Source organism: Alosa pseudoharengus, unplaced genomic scaffold (genome assembly GCF_046254945.1).
Source record: "Alosa pseudoharengus isolate Yale_2024_CS ecotype anadromous, Long Island Sound unplaced genomic scaffold, YU_APseudo_1.1 YU_APseudo_1.1_scf_19, whole genome shotgun sequence".
In the NCBI taxonomy this organism is placed as follows: Eukaryota; Metazoa; Chordata; class Actinopteri; order Clupeiformes; family Clupeidae; genus Alosa; species Alosa pseudoharengus.
This window is the reverse complement of record NW_027468657.1, coordinates 23,358,885-23,379,057: the sequence shown is the minus strand read 5'-3', so window position 1 is coordinate 23,379,057 and position 20,173 is coordinate 23,358,885. Positions and strand designations below refer to the sequence as shown.

General features: G+C 43.2%; 1 protein-coding gene across 2 annotated transcripts in view; it reads right to left on the bottom strand.

The window, feature by feature from the left end:
* Window positions 1-20,173, bottom strand: part of LOC143133157 (teneurin-1-like) — a 176,375-nt gene that overhangs the window by 53,191 nt on the left and 103,011 nt on the right. For both annotated transcript variants that reach the window (XM_076292927.1, XM_076292928.1), the window contains exons 14-20: window positions 18,229-18,445; window positions 14,296-14,415; window positions 13,663-13,924; window positions 12,210-12,477; window positions 7,227-7,370; window positions 3,681-3,930; window positions 2,554-2,574 (exon numbers count right to left, since the gene is read on the bottom strand). In XM_076292927.1, the coding sequence (XP_076149042.1) occupies window positions 2,554-2,574; window positions 3,681-3,930; window positions 7,227-7,370; window positions 12,210-12,477; window positions 13,663-13,924; window positions 14,296-14,415; window positions 18,229-18,445 (1,282 nt within the window). The remainder of the gene's footprint in view (window positions 1-2,553; window positions 2,575-3,680; window positions 3,931-7,226; window positions 7,371-12,209; window positions 12,478-13,662; window positions 13,925-14,295; window positions 14,416-18,228; window positions 18,446-20,173) is intronic.

The window sequence follows — 20,173 nt, the reverse complement described above, 5'->3', positions numbered from 1 at the left end:
GCCATATTGGAGATACTCGCCTCATTAGAAAGCATTAGGCACTGAAGTAAATCCCTAACAGGTGTAGGTATCGACTTCCAAAAGTTATTAAAAAAACAGGGAGAAAGGAGAATAATGTCAGAAGTTATCGGAGGAAGGGGGGCGCTTGTGGTTGAACTTGGTACTTCGTCTCCCTCACTCAAGTCATATGGATCTGCGCTGCCAATAAACCGTAATTTCTCGAAATATCGCACCTTTTCTTGTGGTCCAAGTCCTGCCCTATATGCCTTTGCATCTTAGACGGATTTTGATTAGCTTTTCTGTTGTTTAGACATGGCTACAATCACGTAAGATATCCAAAGTGCATAACACTCCATTGTACTTCATTCACAGAGTACCGCCAATATGGCCGCGCGTGCTGGGTTACCATGGTTACCGGCCAGAATGTGACGTCCGTGCAAACCCCTAATTATGCAAATCAACCTGCCTTTCCTATTAGGTTAAAAGAAAGGACGTTCCTGTCTAAAGGAAGTGTGTCTATGTGTGTGTGTGTGCGCTTGTGCCTGTGTGTGTATGTGCATTTGTTTGTGTGTGTGTGTGTGTGTGTGTATGTGTGTGTGCATGTGTGCGTGAGAGTGTGCGTGTGTGTGTATATGTGTGTGTGTGTGTGTGTGTGTGTGTGTGTGTGCATGTGTGCGTGAGAGTGTGTGTGTGTGTGTGTGTATGTGTGTGTGCATGTGTGCGTGAGAGTGTGTGTGTGTGTGTGTGTGTCTGTGTGTGTGTATGTGTGTGCGCATGTGTGCATGCTTCAAAAGGGGCTGTCTGTAATAAACTACTAATAAACAAGGCGCTTGATCCTGACCACCCCCCCCCCCCCCCCGCACAGCCTCCCAGCAGCAGTCACAGAGGCCGACGCTGGCAGGCTTCACAGACGCCGTAATGAAGTGTCAAACATCACTGCCAGCCACAGAGGACAGGACGAGGAGAAGAAAAAAAGAGAGGAAAAGAAAAAGAGAGAACAAGAAGCGGAGACAAACACATAAAACGGAAAAATCCCAGAAATGCCACAGCCTGCGCACCACAGCCATCAGACTGTGTAAATAGTCAACAGTCAACAGTGACATTTGTTCAACATTTGGCGCAAAATTAATTGCCAAAGTATGTCCACACTGTCAGGGGTCAACAGACTTTGATAGCTATGGGATTGGGCAGATTGCTATAAATCCAAACTATGACACATCATGGTGACACAAAGAGGTTTTGTGTAAAACTGGCTGACGGCCACAGGACTAGCTTTGCAAACAACAACAGCAGCCCCACTGGCCCTGGTAAAACGTGCACACTAAAGTCATTTGGCGATTTGGTATTGCAATGCAGAATTTCCTTAGGTTTCTGACCCAGAGCACAAAACTGCATACTTGGATGGCTGGTGGAAATGAGAGTTGGAATTGACAAGCTAACTAAGGTGTGTTACTGTAAGCATCATAAGAAAACTGTCTTGGTCGATAACCTTACCTTACCGTATAGCCCTTTATAGTAACGCACCATGTGAATAATGAGGTAGTGTCTGATTTACTTTAGTTTGTCTAAAGTAACAACTAAGTAGCAGCCACATTTTCCAACTAACCATCCAATTTGGAGTCCATTAGTGCTTGGTAAACACACCTCAACAGCCCAATGCTTATTCTACACATCAGTCGACAGGACACTGTTAAAAGTAGATGATTCCTGGCCATGTACTAATAGGAATCAGATTTCATGCAGGTATTTAAAAGCTTGGCATGTGAAGTGATTAAAGGGAAAAACGCAATCTTGTGCCAGTACAAATAAAACTTTTCAAAGCTAATGCCCGAATCCTGAACACAGTTCTGTCATGACCAGATAGCTGCTGAATTGAAGCCAGTAGAGAAATGATAACGCTAATCAGGTCTCAAGTAGTAATTTATTATACCACAGCACTTTTTGGAACTGAATTTAAAGGGGTCATGCCGCAAGATACCATTTTTTTCTTGTTGTTTTTGAAAAGATTATGTCGATATGACTACTTATGACTATGATAACCCAATCTTCTCAAATGTGACTGTTCTTTCCCTGTCTGTATAGCAAAGACCATAGAAAGGAAATGGTCATCCAGCACAAGCAAATTAGAAAAGTGTATTGTTCCCAAACCACAACTGCTCTCATTCATTATGTTGCCTTCCCTGTTAGCAATTACAGCAATATACTTGGAAGACTCCCTAAGATGTTGGCCAATGAGAGTGAAGTCAATTATGTATGTATATCAAAATCTCAGTAGCAAAATCAACATCTTTTAACTGGTTTTCACAGCATGCTAGTACAAAAACGAGCCACCTTGTAGACTTTACAGAAGCATCTCTAGGAATGTTATAAAATAATTGAAAATCGTATGGTATATGCTCCCCTAGGCTCCTTTTAAGCAACATGAAAATGTTGCAATTTGTCAACACTTTCTGGAGTGTGTGCTGAAAAACAGATGTTCACCGTTACTAGATTACAAGAGGCGACTCTGCTGTGCTGTAAGATAGAAAGAGAGGTAGAGAGAAATAGTCATACCTGTGCCTTGTGTCCCGATTCCTTTCAGCCACAGAGGTGAGACAGACGAGAGAAAGAGAAAGAAAGAGAGGAAAACAACGTGTTCAACTTCAAAGGATTCAAATCATGATTTTGCCATCATTATGAGAACGCTGCGTTATGAGAAAGCTATCATTATGAGAAATCTTCTAATGCATTCAGATGACAAAGGTTTTGCTGTTATAGTCACTTTCACTTTCATTCAAATGACAAGTTACAGTTTTGTGTTATATTTGTAACTAGTCAATGTGTTTGTACTTTTATTTATCACAAATTTCACAACCAGTAACTGTGTGGTTGGTCGCCATCATGACATTTTCAGGGTTTGCATTAAAATCCTCAATCAAATGAGAAGGAGAAAGACAGAATGAGAGAGAGAGAGAGAGAGGGAGAATGTGTGTGTGTGTGAGAGCGAGAGATAGACTGAGTGCAACCATGAATATCTCTGCTCTCATTAATGTTATTAACTGGTGTTAGAACATTGCAGCACTTCATGGCACTACTAAAAGGAAAACATGAAAGGAGCTGGAACCTTCACTTCCACCATAATTATGGAGATATCTCCTCATTCACATTTATTCATCGCACAAGTTAAATAAATTACGAAACTATCAGTACAGACAATGGCCCTTATTACCATCACCTGAATACAAAAGCAATGCTGCAATTATGAGAGAGAAACAATCAAGAAAGTCTTCAACACAAAAAAGTACTGCAGGGGATGAAAAGAAAATGAGTGTAGAAAATGGCATAATTTTCAGTAAAACCCTTGGCATTTCTGATTAAGGTATTCCACTTGAGTGATCCATTTGGCAACACAATTACATTCATGTAAGTGGGGGGGGGAAAGCTGATTCTCACTATAGATGTTAGTAACTGAAGACTGGATTAAATCAAGAAAGTGTGAGCTTTTTAATTCCCCATGAACACATTAAAAATGTATTTTTTTAAACAAAAGAGACTGACATAAATATGGATAGAATGAGCACTGACACATGTTAAATCTGGAATCTGAATGAATCAAGATATGACAATAAAATACATTTGTGAATTGAAAATAAATCACTAAAATTGTAACTGCACTGTATGTGTGGGAACGTGCTCCTTACTTGAGCTCCAGGATGTTGTAGGTGTGTCCACTGGGCAGGATGCGGCGGACAAAGTTGAAGTCGCCCACGTAGACGCTCCCGTCGGAGCCGCAGGCGAGCGCCACGGGCGCGAACAGCTTGCTTTGGAGCGCCGGCCCGCTGCAGCCCATGCATGGAATGGTGCGGTAGTAGCCGTTGCCCATCACCGTGGTAATGACTGGGGGCTGCTGGGAGATGAAGAGGTTCTCGCCGTTGCCTTTGTGGAGGATGCCTGGAGGGGTTGGCAACAACAAGAGTTCAAGTTCAAGTTTATTTATATAGCACATTATCATACATAGAATGTCACTCAATGTGCTCAAAAGAAAAAAAAAAGAACAACAGTAATAATAATAGTAACTAATAAAATAAAATAGATCAAGGGGGGGAAATAAGATTGAATGAATAGGAGGTAGAATAAAAAATAAATAAAAAACATAATAAACCTAAAAACTAATTAATACGCAAAATGAAAAAGTTCAGTTTTCAGTTTCTTATTAAAACACTCTATTGTTGGGGAAAATCTAATATCTATTGGAAGATAATTTCAGCGCTTTGTGGTATAATAACTAAATGCCATTTCTCCTTGCTTGGTTTTAACCCTGGGGACTATTAATTGACAAGTTCCAGTAGATCTAAGCTCTCTATCAGGTGTATATTGGGGAAGCATTTCAGAAAAATATTTGGGGCCAAGTCCATTCAGTGACTTACAGTATATAGAAGTAGAACCTTGATATCAACTGGGAGCCAATGTAAAGATTTAAGAATGGGTGTAATGTGATCTCTCTTTTCAGTCTTGGTTAATAGTGTAGCAGCAGTGTTTTGAATTAATTTAATCTGTCTAATGGACTTCTTAGGGAGGCCAGTTTGGAGACTATTACAATAATCTACCCTACAGGTTTTAAAAGCATGAATAAGCTTTTTTTAAATCCTGTCTAGAAACAAAATCTCTCATCTTTTCATTTGGTGACAATGCAAGGGAGACCTGTGTGTCATCTGCATAGCTATGATATGCAATCTTGCACTCTTGAAATATTTCACCCAGGGGGAGCATGTACAAGTTAAATAAGAGTGGCCCAAGAATGGATCTCTGTGGCACCCCATATGGCATAGTATGTTTCTCGGATACATAGGTACCAATAGAAACAAAATACTCTCTGTGATCTAAATAAGACTTAAATGATCTAAGGACAATATCAGAAAGCCCTACACAGAATTCTAGTTGGTTGAGAAGTAATACATGATCAACCGTATCGAAAGCTGCACTAAGGTCTAACATTACCAGGACAGTCTGTATTCAGGTGAATATCATTTAATACCTTTACAAGTGCAGTTTCGGTACTGTTGTGTTGGTGAAAGTCTGATTGGAGTTGATCATAGATGCTATTTGTATTTAAATAGTTATTGACTTGGTTGAATACAACGTTCTCAATAACTTTGCCTATAAAGGGGAGGTTTGAGATGGGCCTGTAGTTGATAAGCACAGAGGGATCAAGGTTTCTTTTTTTATGAGGGGTTTGATAACTGCAGTCTTAAGAGAGGCTGGAAAAATGCCTGAAATAAGAGAGCCATTCACAATCTTTAGAAGCTCAAATGCCACACAACTAAAGATGCTTTTAAAGAAGCTTGAGGGCAAGGTGTCAAGACAGCAAGTAAATGAGCTGAGCTGCATCACAGTTTTTTCAAGAGTTTTTCTATCAATGGCAGTAAATTCAGATAAAGAGGCTACATGTGTATTTGATGATTTAACCAAGACATTACTTAAGTGGGTGATGCTAATGTTATTTCTAATATTTTCAATTTTGTTTTGGAAGAAGGAAGCAAACTCACTGCATTTATCAGATCACATAAACTCTTGAGGTAAATGTACTGGAGGATTTTTTAACTTATCAACAGTGGCAAACAGTGCACGGGAGTTGTTAATGTTCTTGTTAATGATGTTAGAGAAATAACATTGTCTAGCCTTTCTTAACTCATAGTTATACGCTTGAAGTTGGCTTTGAATACATTATTGTCAACCTGAAGCTTGTTCTTTCTCCATTTACGCTCAGCTTTCCTACTGTACATTCTCTTTTCTGAGTGTACTGCTGTGGTATACCTCCATGGTGCTTTACACAGAGGATGATTTCTCCGTGTTACGGTGTGAGTGTGCAAGTGGTGGATTCTCAGGGTATCAGTGTGCAAGTGTGTAAGGACATAAATCTGCGAGTGTGCTAGTGTGCATTTGAGAGTAGCCCTCTTCGTTATGCTAACTAACCGATTTGTGAGGTACTGTAACAGACCAGGAGATTTTTGATATAACAAATCACTGGGTCACACTTCCACAGACTATATACAGATGCTCATATTATCAACAAATCTGTCGACACTAACTACAATTTAGGATTAAGGTTAAGGTTGGGGGTTGGATTTGGTCAAGGTGATGCTCAGTAACTGTTCAACAACAGTTTTACATACTGAACTTAGATCTTAACAGATGATCAGTTAAGTGTCTGTGGGGGTACTATGCAAGTAAAATATTATGATTGACTGGCAAGTCTCTATAGTGACCAAGCCTCAAAACACGAATCTGTATCAAAATGAAATAGGAACAGGGCAGAAAGGAAAGAAATTACTCTTGACTACTGGGCATGTGATGGCTGGGAGCCTGATGTAACAGATGATCAGTTAAGTGTCTGTGGGCATACTATGCAAGTAAAATATTGTGATTGACTGGCAAGTCTCTATAGTGACCAAGCCTCAAAACACGAATCTGTATCAAAATGAAGGAGGAACAGGGCAGAAAGGGAAGAAATGACTCTTGACTACTGGGCATGTGATGGCTGGGAGCCTGATGTGGATATATTTATACTCCTCGGCAGCAGACACAGAGATAAGATAGCACTGGAGACCTGGCAGTGTTAGCAAACACACGTCCAGGAGAGAAGATACCACTAGTCAGCTGGCTGTGTGTGTGTGTGTGTGTGTGTGTGTGTGTGTGTGTGTGTGTGTGTGTGTGTGTCTGTGCAGAATGTGATTGTGCTATTATATACTAAAGGTGACACTGATTAGTGAGCTGTGCTTAAGATAGCGGTTTTGCAGCTTGTGTGTCACTGCTTAATAAGGAACATGATTGTGCGTATGGGGGTGTGTGTGTGTGTGTGTGTGTGTGTGTGTGTGTGTGTGTGTGTGTGTGTGTGTGTGTGTGGCTTTGTACATATCAGTGCTCTCCTGAAGGTGCCTGTTAATGCTGTTTAGGTGTGAGCAACTGTTAATGCAGTTAAGGTGGTACTGGATGGAGATGAATGATTTTGTATAGATAAAAATGCCTGTGTGTGTTTGTCTCTGTGTGTGTAAGCAATACATGTACCAGAGAGACACCAAAAGAAAGTGATATAGAGAGAAACAGTGTGTGTGTGTGTGTGTGTGTGTGTGCAATAAAGGGAGGTACACATTGAAGTGATATTGAGAGAAAGAGTGAGGAAAAGAGACAGAAATAAGACTAGAATGTGTGTGTGTGTGTGTGTGTGTAGTGTATTTGGCAAGTCTTACCACTCTGGAGGTTGAGGACGTGGTGTTTGTCCAGGGACCATCCGCCCAGATTGGAGCCCATCATCTCAAATCCCTGGATTAGGGCCGTTCTCCGCTCCCACAGAATAAAGTCTGGACATGAGTCATACTCATAGCCCACGGACACTGCAGAATCACACGCACACACACACACACACACACACACACACACACACACACACACACACACACAGATAGGTGCATACGCACACACACACACACACACACACACACACACACACACACACACACACACACACACGCACACACACACAGACACACACACACACAGTTAACCTTAGTTGACACACATATATCAGCAATGTGCAAAGTTCATCAATATCCATTAATGTACTGCGTTCTGTTCCCAACTCACAAACCTCCGCCCACGGTGGCATTCAAATCGCCTACATTGCAATTATTGATAATTTCCCCCTGATTAATCCGAAAAACTGGCCCGCAGACACTGCTGGAAATACTCTCTGCAGTGGGGCGAAGGGTCTCTCCTATTTATCAGATATGCAGACGTGCGATACAGAGCGGGCCATTGGGAGTTATCTTCACTGGTCTAATTCCTAGTGGGATAATTGTAATAGATGAATATTGAGCCCCGAGATAGAAAAGGTGTGAATTGCTTTCCTTTGGATCCACCAACCTCTCATCTCAACACTGAAACAAAACAAATGTGTGGGAAAAACAACTCACAGACTCTACACCCTCCTTTCCAGTTTGAGATGGAATTGTGAAAACAGCTCTCGACAAGCGAATAAAATAAAAAAAATAAAAAAACATGAAAGCAACAAGGGGAGGGGTGGGCTGTGGTGAGAAAGACAGAGCAAAAAAAAAAAAAAAAAATAAGCAACAGGGAAAAGCATGTGAAAATCAAAGAAGAAAATGGGCTTGAAGAAGAGAAGTGGAGGGAGAGCCAGAGAACGCTCTATTGAAGACAACATTTTCCCTCCTCTCTCTCTCTTTCCCTTTAGTCTCTCTCCCAGAAATCAAACCATTTTGGTAAACTCCACCACCACCACCACCACCACCACCACCACTACAACTCTCAACTACAATGAGGCAGAAACAGGGCACAATAAGTAGAGGAGTGGGAGGAAAGGAGAAGAGAAAGAGGGTGGGTGGGTGCCTGGCTGGGAGGGTGGTCTTGCATTTTTCAACTCTTGAATTAAAATGGCAATCAAACAGGTATGAAAAAGAAAGACTGTTAGGTCTCTTGAGCTGAAGCGTTTGCAGCAGGAGCTCTGCCCCAGCCACTTGGCTAGATGACTGTGTCTCTCCGCACTCCACAATGGGCTTGCTTTAAGAGACAGGGGGAAGGGGTTAATTAGGCCCCATTCAGCTGCATATCAGATTTATTCTTTGCAGGAACAAACACTGGTGGGGGTTGGAGGGAGGGAGGGCTGTGAGGAGGGGTCGGTCGTAATCAAGCCACTCTCCGCACGTAACATCGGGGCGAACCTCGTGAAGTACGCAATCAGGAGTGAGTCGCTTCAAAAAGTGGTGGAAACAGGAGGTAAATTGCCATCTTTAGCGTCGCATAATCATGCTAGGGAAAATTTCTGCCGGATAACGGGCTGGCTATAAGACCAGACATCCGGTACAGATAGCCACTTAGGCCTGGGCACCAATATACACATGTAATTACAATACAGACAAGTCTCTGCTGAGTTCCTGTCTTCCAATAGGTAGAGGAAGATGATGGTTATATAGAAACAAAGTGCAAAATAAATTCAATCTGGTTAGTAACTTTTATGTACATCCATATGTTTTATAAGGAGAGGGTCAAAATAGCGCATCCAGAAAAAAAAAGAGAAATACACAAATACAAATACATGAGATATGCTGATAACACATCAACATTAGCCCAAACACAAATTCTGCATTTGTGTTGACTCTCTAGCTGAAAGCAGCTGGAAAATAAATAGATATGTATGTATGCAAATTCTCTGTAGATTAATGTTTGCAAATCTCTGATCTGAAAATCATTTGAAACAACAAGTAATTTTCACAACCACAAATAAATTAATAAATAAAAATCTGGTCTCTGTAATGGATAAAACATTGGGGAGGTTGGCATCTTATGACATAGACTTGGGCAGGCGATTTTCGTTATGGAAAACAGCACACAGGGGTTTCAGGTCCTCGAGTGAGAAGTTTGAGAGAGAGAGAGAGAGAGAGAGAGAGAGAGAGAGAAATGAAAAAGACAAAGAGAGAGACTCTCAGAGAGACTGTGCATGTCATCAGTTTGAGAGGAACCTCAATTTGTGTCATTATGCACACACCAAGGGTCCCACTAGACCCAGAAACATGGCGAGAGAGGATGGGTACTGGAAACGGGCCTGCTCTTCCCCTGATTTAACCCAGGCTCCAAGACAAGGGCTGGAGCGTCGGTTTGTAATGCCGTGCATCTGCAGGATGATCCACTCATATCTTCTACCGCCGATGGAATTACAGATGGGGACAATGTGCTGCGTCGGCTTCTTTGACCGGAATATTCTCTAAGCGAGACCTGAGTGAGGCTCGAGTCAGTCAAGCAATCAGCCAACGCTCCTTGTTCCTTGAAAGAACAAAAGCACCTCTCTGTCGACTAAATGCATGCTTCTGATTTCACACTAGAAGAGATGGCAGATGTCTCTTTCTCTCTCTCTCTTTCTCTCTCTCTCTCTTTCTCTCTCTCTCTCTCTCGCAAAAAGAGGACACCTGACGTGGCACAGCGGGCATTTTATATTCCCGCCCGTGCAGCCACATATGAGATGAGATGCAGCTAATCAATCACGGCGAGCGCTGTGATCACTTGATTGAATTACCGAAGTGAGGCGTACTCCCACCTATTTGAGGGAGGGTGGGCAGGGGGGCATAAATCTGTCTCTCAGTCTCGTGCTGTAGCAGCGCAGATAAGACTGCCCTTGACCTTTAGCGATAGCGACCTTGACGCACCGGTACATTTGGTGTGCTCTGCTGGGGTGTGGGAAGTGGTGGTGGTGGTCGGGGGTACATATCTCAAACTCGATGCTTAGTGCATAATCTTCTCATTAAACGGTGAGCCGTAGATTGAGCCGTTTAGATGGATGACTCCCATGAAAATTCCCGATTAAGATCTTTAACTGACCATGGAAGGGCCTGATTTACACTTGCGATGACATCTCCTACGTCTAAGACTCCTCACTTGAGATTTGCATTTCTACGTCTGCTAATTCAGAGGCATATTTCATGTGTGGGGACTGGCTAATGCGTTCGACTCATCAGCACACGCAAATCCCTTGGGAGTGACCCATGACCTTGGACTGACAGGAAGTGAGCCTGTAATTAACAGAGCGGCAAGAACAGACAACATCTACAGTACACTGACTTCTGATGCTATAGGATATAACAAGGCGGTGACGTCTGAGATAAGTGCCCTCACAAAGTCAAGGACCATTACTATTTGTAAACAATGTGGTTACTCCTACAAAACAGGATTATTATTATGTAATTAGAGGGGGTTTGAATGAAGGGAGCTGTTATTCAAGCAAAGTAAATGCTCACTCCCTGCAGAAGACAACAGCTGAAATGTGTTTGGAGCATCCTTTTTTGACATAATGTTTTATGTTTATGTTTTTATGAGGAGTGCCATGGAGGTTTATTTTCTTAATTGTTTGAAACAATGCTTTGTTGTGAGGCTTTAAAGCATCATTATTTAGTTTTTACGAGTTTTAGTCTAGTGTTAGCAAGCTACTGTACCTACCCTAAAAGCATGCAAAAACCTTTTAACACCACCAACAACCTTGCAGGCACTAGTAAAAGCATGCCAATATGCTATCTTTTTGCGATATGATAGGCAATGTTGTGCTATGACAGCTTTTTTTTTCACTTTTGACAATATGTTCCAACCCAAATGACAAAACTATAGTTCTCAGTGCATTCATGGTGATATACCATCAACAATAATTTAAAAAGGAATTAGAGTATAAAAAGTATTAAATCATGACAAAATATACATAAAGGGGTCATTCAATGTCCAGGAAAATGGTTTCTGCACCGTCTCAAACATTTGTCTACCTAATATTTAGGTCCCAAAACTAAGGCCTGTTAATATCTTAAAAGGTATTATTCCCAAGCTTTGTAAGATGGAAGACAGACATGTTCTTAGTATGACTGGACCACTAAAAGTTTGTACTGCATGTCCATTATCTTTTTAGAAGGTCCTAGATATGGAACAAAGTGCAATACTTTACTAATGTTGAGCCAATGTGAGGTCTATGCAACAAATGCATAATGAAGATGTGAGGGATAAAACAAGTTGTGATTGCATTTTTTGGTCATTTTCATAGGACTAAAATGGTATGTGGGGTAGCAAATAGGAACATGAACATCAACATGGGAATAGCTAAGTTTATAGTCATTCTGTGCATAAAGTGCATGTACCATGTTTCATTCATACATAAATACACTTACTTATACTACCCTTCATGTCACTGTTTTTGCACTTTTTTTCCAAATCTAGGGCCTTGTAGAAAATCAATGAGCATGGCGTACAAACTTGTAATAGTTCAGTCGAGAACATGTTTGTCTTCCATCCTACAAAATGTGGGCTGCCTATGAATAATACTTTTCATTATAATAATGCTCAAACATTGTTTCCTTGATAATGTGATAGCTGTAAAACTAACAGTAATTTCAAGGGCTGAAAATAACGTGAAGACATAGGATTTGAACAGAAATACATTACAGGCCTTGGTTTTAGGACCAATTCTTGATATAGACAAGGTTTGAACAAAATCTGAGATGGTGCAGCAACAACCTTATCTGATTTGATACGGAATGACCCAAAATATTTAATCCATAAATATGCCAAACTGCTATGTATTGTTATAAGTTTTTACAATTCAGTCTTTATATCAGACTCAAAAAAGGGTCCATAGCAAAGAAAAGAATGATAAAAAGTTAATTTAACAGGTGAGAGATTCCACATACCAATAGCCTCTGTGAGTCCCCACACCTCCTGTCCGTAGATGTCGGTCTTGTTCCAGGCGAGCACGTAGACCAGGCCTGGCGCCGCCGGGTACCACTTCTGGTAGAGGCGGCCCTCGATGGCGGCCGACACGTGCACCTTGCTGAGGCCGGCGGGCATGGAGGCGTGCGTGAGGATGATCCGCAGCAGCGACTGGTAGCCCGCCGTGCGCGTGCTGAGGTAGCTGAGCTTCACAAAGCTGCCCGGGATCACAATCTCCTCCTGGACGGCCTGCCAGAGGGAACAAAAAGCCACAAACAACATAAAAAAAAAAACCCTGCAGCAGGGGGGGGGGGGAGAAATGAGATCAGGTACAGCAACAACATCAACGACAACAACGACACCGTTGTGTGAACGAGCAAGAGAGTGCATACGGGCGACGATGCAAAGCTCCCACGCGATTTCTAAAGCCGCGTATTACTTCGCCATCGTCCGCCAGGAGGCCGGTGTTCTTTATTTCGTTTTTTTTCCCCTCGTGCGAAATCTAGCTCCCACGGGTGGCTGAGGCAAGGCTAGCGTGTTATTAAAAGTGAAGCCTCTTGTGAGAATCGTGAGAATAATTGTTCATTTACACTCTATAGACATTGGCAGACGACTGCATCACCCTCTGCCAACACATTGGATTAAGATGAAGACGAGGACGAGGACGGAGAAGAAAGAGAGGAAGAGGAGAGAGAGAGAGAGAGAGAGAGAGAGAGAGAGAGAGAAAGAAAGAAAGAAAAAGAGAAAAAAGACGATTTTCTTTCTTCTGCCACTGTGGTCTAAGCCAGGCACATATGGATTTGACTGGAGAAGCAGATCTGCAGAACATTCGAGGTGATACAAGCATGAGACTATTATTCTCCCTGGTGTTTCTAAGCCTGAAATTGTGAAGCTACTAATTAGCATGTGAATATGTATGAGCGTGCAGGCAGAGGACAATCACTTTACTTTAAAAAAAGCACATCATCCTGCAGGGCACCATGGTCTCCGCACAGAGGACAGGAAACAAGGGATAGAGAAAATATTACAAACAAAAACTAAATATAGGAGAAGAAAAATTAATAGTTTGCGATCTAAAAACAGGCTTATGATCACTTTGCACATCATGCCCGCAGCAGAGAGCTTTGCTGTGGTTTGTCTGTGCTTCCCACAGTGACCCTGGTCACTAGAGTCGGCACTCCTTCAAGCAGGAAGACAGAGTGGCTGACCTTCCACTACAGGACATTATTGCTGATGAACAAAATACCCATGCCACTCTGTGTGTGTGTGTGTGTGTGTGTGTGTGTGTGTGTGTGTGTGTGTGTTTGTGTGTTTGCACCTGTAGTTAAAGGATGATTGAGCCCTGAGAAGCACACTTGCTTGTGAACCTGGTGAGGGGTAGCAACACTGTGTGTGTGTGTGTGTGTGTGTGTGTGTGTGTGTGTGTCTGCGTACCTGTAGTTCAGGGATGACTGGGCCCCGGGCGACACACTCGCCCGTGTACCTGGTCAGGGGTGACGGCAGGACCACTGGGTACGGACTCACAAAGCTTGTGATGTCACAGACCGGGGCCACAACCTCAGTCCTCGCCATGACGACCTTGTCCAGCACCATGAAGCTGTTCCACGGCAACCAGACGGTGCGTCGCTGCATGAGGAACGGAGGCCTTTGGAACACCAGGGTTACCGAAATTGCTCCGGCAGTGACAAGGTCAAAACTATGAGAGAGAGAAAGAAAGAGACAGAGAGAGATACAGAGGCAGAGAGAAAGAAAAAAAGAAAGAGAGAGAAGAGACAGATCTCAGCCAATGCCCACTCCACTGCATTGTCTCCTGTTAATAACAGACCTATTCAGCGCCAGTAGACGCTCCTGTGAAGGTAATTGGGTTTTTCATCTGAACCATGAAAAAAAAAAACAGAAATAAAGAGAAAAAATCCTCTTCTGTGTGGGCATTATTCCTTCAAGGATGTTTCTGCTGAATGCTGTTGTTTGGCACTTCCAGCACAAGAGGTGAGGGGGTGGGGCGGATGGAGGCATTTGGTGGATGCTGGGTGGGTGGGGATGTAGTGAGGTCGTGCTGTTCAGTACCTGCCATCCTGTCGACTGACGGTGTAGCCATATTCGGGGTGCTGGAAGAAAGTCACATTTACGCCAACCAGAGGCGTCCCATCCACTGCCACCACCTGTCCTCGAACCACAGCCACTTGACTGGAGGGCGGAAGAGTGGGAGGAGGAGGAGGAGGAGGAGGAGGAAGACGAGGAGGAGGAGGAGGAGGAGGAGGAGAATAGAAGACAGGAAAAAAACAGTGCAGATTTGACAAGCGTGGAATGCAGAGGGTAATAGGTTTACACTCCGAAGCACATGACAACCAAGAAACAAACAGGCCGACAGGCAGAAACAAATAGATAAATAGGCAGACAGAGAGAGATGGAGACAGAAAGGTGATACACAGGAAGAGACACTGATAGGCTTAGACACATGGGTAACATGCAAATAGATAAATAAACAGACAGATAGAAGGGACCAGTACAAGTAGTAAAATGTATAAGGTCATATACAGATAGAAAAAGAAACTGATAGAGGTGCACAGGCAATATGCAGATTAGGGAGGTAACGGTATGCAAATTTAACCTCACGGTTATAGTGACCAAAATTATCACGGTTTTCGGTATTATCAAGGTATTTTTAAAAGTGTGTTCAATATGTTCAGAAAGCACTGATAGGCCTACACAAGCTGAACTAGTTTCAAAAAGTGTCCTGTTCACTTTTTCCTTGGTCAAGTGTAAATGGTTATGTACTTATAGCTTAACTTACCCTACCATGACTTGGAGTTTGCTGTTTCTGTTATTTGGATCCAATGAGTGAGACCAAAGTACCGGTAAGTGTTCGAAATAAAACTTTAGGCTACGGTATTCAACTGATAACGTGAGTGGAAAGGATTTAATGTGGATGTGCACATAAAAAGAGTGGCTACATGATACAGTGCACGTTTTGCGGTGAAAATGTTCCGCCTTTTAAAATCAAGTGTAGCCTAATCCGAATCGCAGTTAAAACCATCAATTAGACAACAGAATCAGTAGGGTACCAGTTTTGCTTCATTGTAGGCCACCAGGCAGGCCTACGCTATGTCAGAAGCAGGCATGGATGAAGCTGGGAAGGACTAAACACACGGTTTCCACACCGTGGTAATCAACCGTGATAATTATGATATTTGAAATGAAAACGGTAATTGTTATTGTCAACATTTTTATCGCGATTTACCATTATACCAGTAATCGTTACATCCCTAATGCAGATATATAAATAAACAGACAGACAGATTTAAGAAAATAAAAAGTTACTGTGCACAGATAAATGGATATGTTTCCAAAAAATAGGGCTACGCTGGCAGGAACATTGGGAACACTCATCTAAAATCCATGCAGTCAAAACGAGACGTTCACTGATGATAAATTTAACACGCCCCTGAGAGGAAGAATAACTGATGTCCTCATGACAAGATGCACAAACAGTTCGCTACTGTGAAAGAACCCTTTGGCGACCTTTCAAATCCTTCTTTGGTGACTTTCGATCTTTCGATGCTTCTCCACACACTGGGCAGCAGGCAGACATACGGACTGGAATTAATCCTCAGACACTCTGAATCAGCTGAATCTACTACCTTCATGTAGTGGGGGGGGGGTTAGAGTTGGCACGGGGGCAGACATCGCCAGACAGATACTGTCATCAGAACCCTGATAGAAGTCTGGAGACCAATATGCGAGGCTGAGAAGTTTCTGGAAGTAACTTCAGCCGTGTCTTGGTGGTGTGACCTTGTCACATAGCGCTGAATAGATGTGATGGTAGTTATGTAAAGATAGCAATGGCCGTTTAGTGTGACTGTCTGTCTGAAGCTGCTAGTTTCTAAAGAATTACTGCAGACAGAGCTGGTGTGGTGCTAAGAGAAGTAGGGAGGAGAGGAGACAACCATCGACCAACGCAAGGGATGAAAGCACAGGGCTGCTCCATACTGACATGGCAAATCAAAGCTGCACCACACAGAGAGTGGAGGAGGAAGGAACGAAATGAAGGTGTCATTTAAGGTAAGATGAGAGGGAAAAAAACTTTCTCCTGCTAGTTGAAAGAGTAAGGAAGGGAGAGAGGCAGAGACAGGGGAGAGAAAGATAAAGAGAATGACAGAGAGAGAGAGAGAGAGAGAGAGAGAGAGAGAGAGAGAGAGAGAGAGAGAGAGAGAGAGAGAGAGAGAGAGAGAGAGAGAGATAAACTCACAGCAGATGTCACCAAATGTGTGGGTATGAGTCGGGGCGAGCAGCGGAGTCCTGCTGAAGGGTTATGGGGGGCTGCATTGTGTGGGGAAATTGGGATCGGCAGGGTGGCCCCGGCTATGCTGATGAGTCAGCCAGCGAGCAGACGGGTGGGCCAGTTGGGCAGACCCAGCTCCCCTCTTATCCCCCCTCTCTCCCTCACCTCGGCACCCGCGGGGCAATTTTCTCTCAGTGAGACACATACACACACACACACAGATCGACACACACAGAGACCCACATACTCTCCCTCGCTCTCTTGCTCTCTCTCTCTCACACACACACACACATACACTCAAACCACATTTTGTCAGGTCTTCAGCACTGCCTATTGACTCAAGGAGATACAAGTAACTCGGCCCCAAATCTCCCCCTCAGGCAATTCAGAGGTGGGAAAAAAAAACAACCTTAAACCCCTGATGACTTTCATTCTACCTCACTTATCTAAAGAGGGATTTGGAAGCAGCGGGAATTTAGTGCAGCTTTTCCAAAATCGTCCGGCTCCGAGGCTCCCGAGCTAGAAAGGATAGCAATTCCTCCAAATGAGGGGGGGGGGGGGGACTAGCGAACACATGGCTAACAGAATAAGAAATGTGAGCAAATTGCTACATTTCTTCTCTCTCTCTCTCTCTCTCTCTCTCAGATGTTTTATTCATAGCAGTTTCCACTCAAAAATGCAAAAATGAGGTGGCAACACATTAGCTTGCTAATGCTAAAGGTAGCTAACATGGCAAATCACAACAAATTAGCGCCATTAAGGATTTGTCCTCATTGGGCGCAGTAAACATTTAGCCGAGGAATGATGATTTAGGGCCCAGTCGACGGGAGGCTGAGAATGGAGGGAAGAAAATAACCTGCATGCCAGTCTGTCTCGTTTAGCCTAAGTAGAAGGTGGATAAATGCACAAGGACAGGTTTTTTCTGAGCCACTGCACACACCAATCTGTTACTTTCGCAGTCGGGAAAAATGCAATTGATTTTCCCTCGCCAACAAGAAAGCCATTTAATTAATTTATTTGGTTATTTTTGGGGGGTATGTGTATGTGTGTGTGTGTGTGTGTGTGTGAATTGATGTGTGTATGTATGTGAGAGTATTTCTGTGTGTTTGTGTGTGTGTGTGTAATGGAGAAAGCTTTCAGAAACCAGGTTGACGAGCAGGGAGGAGAGAAAGCATATCCCCACCCCCCCTGTCTTTGCGCAGAGTTTCTATTTCACGAAGGGCTGGTATAATATTTCAGGGTTAGGAAGGCTGGCTACGAGGAGGATTTACTGTGACAGTTTTACTAGCCCCGTAACACCAGGCCACAAAGCATAAATAGGAAACAAACAATCTGACTTTATATGATCACATAGTGATGGACATAAAGACAAGACCTCCACTTGCACTGGCACACGGACAGGCTGGATGCCATAATTCTCCTGTGTGTACTCAAAATACACACACACACACAAAATACACAGGCATAAACACACACACACATGCACGCATACACACACAAACACGCATGCACAGACACACACACATGCACGCATACACACACAAACACACATGCACAAACACACACACATGCACGCATACACACACAAACACACATGCACAAACACACACACATGCATGCATACACACAAACACGCATGCACACACACACACACACACACACACACACACTACTAAAACTACATGCAGACAGAAACAGACACACAGCTATTCACCCACCTCCTGTCGAATGGGATGTCTCCGTGTAGCGTGTGTGTGCCGGTCTTGCCCAGGAGGAAGTGGACGCGCTGGAAGAAGGACTGGGGGGCGGGGGGCCGAGGGGGGGTCTGGCCCTGCTGCAGGAGAGCCCCGGGGTCGGGGGAGCCCTGGCACAGAGGACTCGCACTGCACACTATCGCCTCACAGCAGTCAGGGTCCACACAGTCCAGCAGGCCGTCTGAGAGAGAGAGAGAGAGAGAGAGAGAGAGAGAGAGAGAGAGAGAGAGAGAGAGAGAGAGAGAGAGAGAGAGAGAGAGAGAGGGAGCGAGAGAGAGAGAGACACACACACACACACACAGACACACACACACAGAAAAACATGATTTGGTATCATCAGAATTCTTGTATTTTTGCCCCAAACGTAGAGAACAGACATAGTGCATAAACACTTAAACAGACACAACTCTCTTTGAAATATCTGTCTCTAAAACACACATGAGCATACACATGCCAGGGACCACACACAAACATATACTTTGCACATGTATACATATGCAAATATATGTATGGACCGTGTAAACCTGGAAGACAACAGCACACTATAATATGATTCCCTCTCCATGTCAGAGACCAAATAGTAAATAGTGATATCCGATTCCATCCACCCGGCTTCGCTGATGACAGTGACATCTGACACATCATTGCTGAAACGGGGAAACAATATAGGCAAAAAATAAAGAAATTCAAAATAAATGGATATAATAATTCCTTCTCCGCAGATGTCTTCCGTTTCAGTTACCCTTGTTTTGTCTCTGTGCATATATGCTCCGTTCCATATATATGCATAGCCTACAACGCAAATTACATTTCCAACGGGATGTTTGACTGCCTGACCAGATTGAAATTGCAAATAATATCTTGCAGTGCAGGCTCAATTTTCTCAATAGATAGATTTATTTGCACCTAAAACGACTTCATAGAGGTGTCTGAATGGCTTTACTGTAGTGTAAATGGCAGGTTATTTCCAGTAATATTTTCATAAATGCGGTCTTTGTTTTCCCATCATGTGGTTTTGATGGGAGGGTGAGTGCAGCAGTGTTTGAGTGTGACTGAAATAAAGAGGTGAAGGCGAGGGATGCTCTGCTGGAAAACTGCGGACTACTTCAACTTGTCTAAAAACTTCTGTCTATTGCTTCATTTCCTCATACATTTGTTTTTTTAAGCAATTTTACAGCCATCAGGGCTTTTGTTTGGTTACGTTTGATGGTTTGTTCATCAGTCAGTGGAACCAAGGTTGTTATCTAGAGGTAAATGCCCTCTGTTAGAAAGCTACGGACTACTTCAACTTGTTTAAGCACGACCCATGTTGTCTAAAAAAAAGCTGCCCCTTGTTTCATCTCCACATACATTTTTTTTTAATCAATTCCACAGCCACTCCGCAGTAAGACTGATGGTTTTGTTCATCAGTCGATGGAACCAAGGTTGTTACATAGAGGTAAACACCCTCTAATTTGAGCTAAATATATTGCCTTTGAGATTTCTCCCAGTAGGGATGTACAACATTATGATCGACACATACTCTACAGTGGCGGCATATTTTTCCTCAAGCGCTTTTGCCGTGGTGTAACATATGGAGAACAAATCTGTGTGCAAACAGAAAGCGGCGTCTGGTCTCTCCGCATCCTTGAGTACACTGGGCATGTATGAATGGGATCACTGGGGCAGCTCCTAACCCCATCAAGACAACTGCCGCTTTATCATCACTGCCATCAACCATTAGCTCATGCTACAAGGGCCCTGGAGGCTGAAATAAGCTCAATTCATCCTGCCAGCACACATTTTTGCTCTTGCTGCTTGAAAGGATGAATGAATGAAAGAGTGTTTTTGTCTCCACTAGTCTGGAGGTGAGAGGACTCAGTGTTGTTCTTGTGTGTGAAGTGGGAGAATATGTTTTTCCCGGTGCCTC